Source organism: Prorops nasuta, unplaced genomic scaffold, assembly GCF_024137725.1.
Source record: "Prorops nasuta isolate Cenicafe-Biocafe unplaced genomic scaffold, Cenicafe_Pnas_1.2 PNAS00007, whole genome shotgun sequence".
NCBI lineage: Eukaryota > Metazoa > Arthropoda > Insecta > Hymenoptera > Bethylidae > Prorops > Prorops nasuta.
The window spans coordinates 1,573,113-1,575,191 of NW_027116804.1; the positions used below are offsets into that span (position 1 = coordinate 1,573,113).

Here is a 2,079-nt window from a genome sequence, read left to right on the forward strand (position 1 = left end):
AAATGTGAAAAGTATGATGTTTAATGAAAAAAATACATAACAAAAACGTCATATTCCAAATATTATTAAAAATGAGAATATTATTGATTAAAAGCGATTATTATGTTATTTTAATTGTACTCACATAATAGACTATATATTTAATAATGTTCTGAATTTATTAATAAGAATATATAATTTTCATTTTTATTTACAGTTTATACTTGTTCTTAAAATTGGATGTTATTTTATATAAAACAATGTTTATTTTTATAAAATCTCTGTAGAAGAATATACATTGAGGTTAATATCTTTGTTTTCTTAAGGGTTATAAAGTCTAATAAAATGAGTTGATATATGAAATCCGTTTATAATTATTAAATTTTATTGAACTATATAAATAAATTGGAGCAATAATTACTTTTTTAACATTTACTTACAATTTTAAATAAAATGTTTAGCTATAAATTGACTACGAAAGACAATACCATTTTCTTCTGTTATTTCTCCTTCATCATCATCTTCGTATTCACTTTCACTTAGAAGATTTTCATCTTGTGATAAGTCTTCTTCAATAGTTTCATCATCATCAATTTCGTTTTCATTATACTTAACACTTATATTATATAAAACTGCAGTAGCCACAATAACTGCACATGAAAGTTGTCAGTTTCGTTCTTAAACCACTTTTTAAACATAGAAATTTTCTTTTTATAACACCAAACAACCTCTCAACAACATTTCGTGTTTTTATGTGTGACTGATTGTATTTTATTTCAGAATCACTGGTAGGATTTAGTACTGGTGTTAATAAGTACTTTTTAGCTGGGTAGGCACTATCCCCCAATAGTAATCCATTCAATTCATTATTTTGTTCGAAACGTGCACGAACAGAACTTCGGTGAAAAATTAGCGCATCATGTGCTGAACCAGGATGTCTTACAACAATATCCTGTATTTGTAGGTCTGGACCTCCAATTATCTACATGCAAATCAAAACCTAAAATTTTTCAAAAACAATAAACTTACAATTATATAAAAATAAACCAAAATTTACTTGAACATTTAGAGAAAACAATCCTTTGCGATTACGAAAGGTTTCACCATAATTTCCACCAGGATTATTTATTAATATGTGGGTGCAGTCTATGGCTCCAATAATATTAGGGAAGTCAGCTATTTGATGAAACTTTTGTTTAATGTGTGCACATTCATCAGCTGTTTTTGGTAAAAATATAAAATTTGGGAGTTGTGCAGCAAAACACCTTGAAATCTCTTTAACAATCCTACTGACACTTTGCTGAGAAATACCTCTTAAATCTCCACTGATATTCTGTGAATTTTAGATATAATTTCGTGTTAATTTTTTAATTCTGATTATTAAAAAAATTATATGAAACACATACTTGAAAACAATTGCTTCCATAAAATCGTAAAGCTATTAATAACTTTTCCAATGCAGAAACTGGAAGGCCTCTTTGATTCACATTTTCCATTAAATTATCAGTAATTATAGGAAGTAAAAAATCTTTTACAAATGTTTTACTAAATCTGTACCGAAGCTTAAAACTTCTATCCGACAACTCTTCTAATGGATTATTGGTATCACGTAGATATATATTTGTTGGTGCAACCCTTAGCTGTTCATCCTCATCAGAAGACGAAAAGCAGCTGCTATTACTTATTGTTATACCCTCACTTTCCATTATACAAGCTTCTAACAACTATACGTCAGATCAAATCAGATAAAGAGTTGTATTAGTCAGTTAAAAATGGATCCTCTATTTCAAAGAAAAACGTTATTTTTGTTTAAATGTATGGAAACAAAATGACCACAAGTCATTGCTTCTATTTCAGAGGTATTTCACTATTTGTCTTTGACTGGAAACTTAGCAAATGTTATTTCAAAATTTGAAGTAGAGAAACTATACCTCAAGCAAAATTATGCCAAAGTTATAATTTTTTTCCAAATCTTTTATATAGAAATAATGTTCTATAATTCTTTATTTTTAGCGAGGTAAATGAAATCCATCCATCTGCAAAATAAAAAGAGGTACCAGGAAGAATCATATCCTATTTTATTTAAATAATTTAAAAAAG

The 2,079-nt window shown here is 27.4% G+C and overlaps 1 protein-coding gene across 1 annotated transcript; it reads right to left on the bottom strand.

The window, feature by feature from the left end:
- Positions 1-423: 423 nt before the first annotated feature.
- On the bottom strand, positions 424-1,685 carry LOC136775247 (putative nuclease HARBI1). Its single transcript, XM_066729822.1, has 4 exons — positions 1,386-1,685; positions 1,037-1,312; positions 676-961; positions 424-629 (listed from the first exon to the last, which is right to left on the bottom strand). The coding sequence occupies exons 1-4, from the start codon at positions 1,683-1,685 to the stop codon at positions 424-426; spliced, it is 1,068 nt and encodes a 355-aa protein (XP_066585919.1).
- Between the last annotated feature and the right edge of the window lie 394 nt (positions 1,686-2,079).

Excerpts from the sequence above, each read along its gene's own strand:
- LOC136775247 (XM_066729822.1), bottom strand. The coding sequence starts at position 1,685 with ATGGAAAGTGAGGGTATAACAATAAGTAATAGCAGCTGCTTTTCGTCT. Across the intron at positions 1,313-1,385 it reads ATGGAAGCAATTGTTTTCAA|AATATCAGTGGAGATTTAAG; the intron begins GTATGTGTTTCA and ends TAAAATTCACAG. Across the intron at positions 962-1,036 it reads TGTTTTCTCTAAATGTTCAA|ATAATTGGAGGTCCAGACCT; the intron begins GTAAATTTTGGT and ends ATTTGCATGTAG.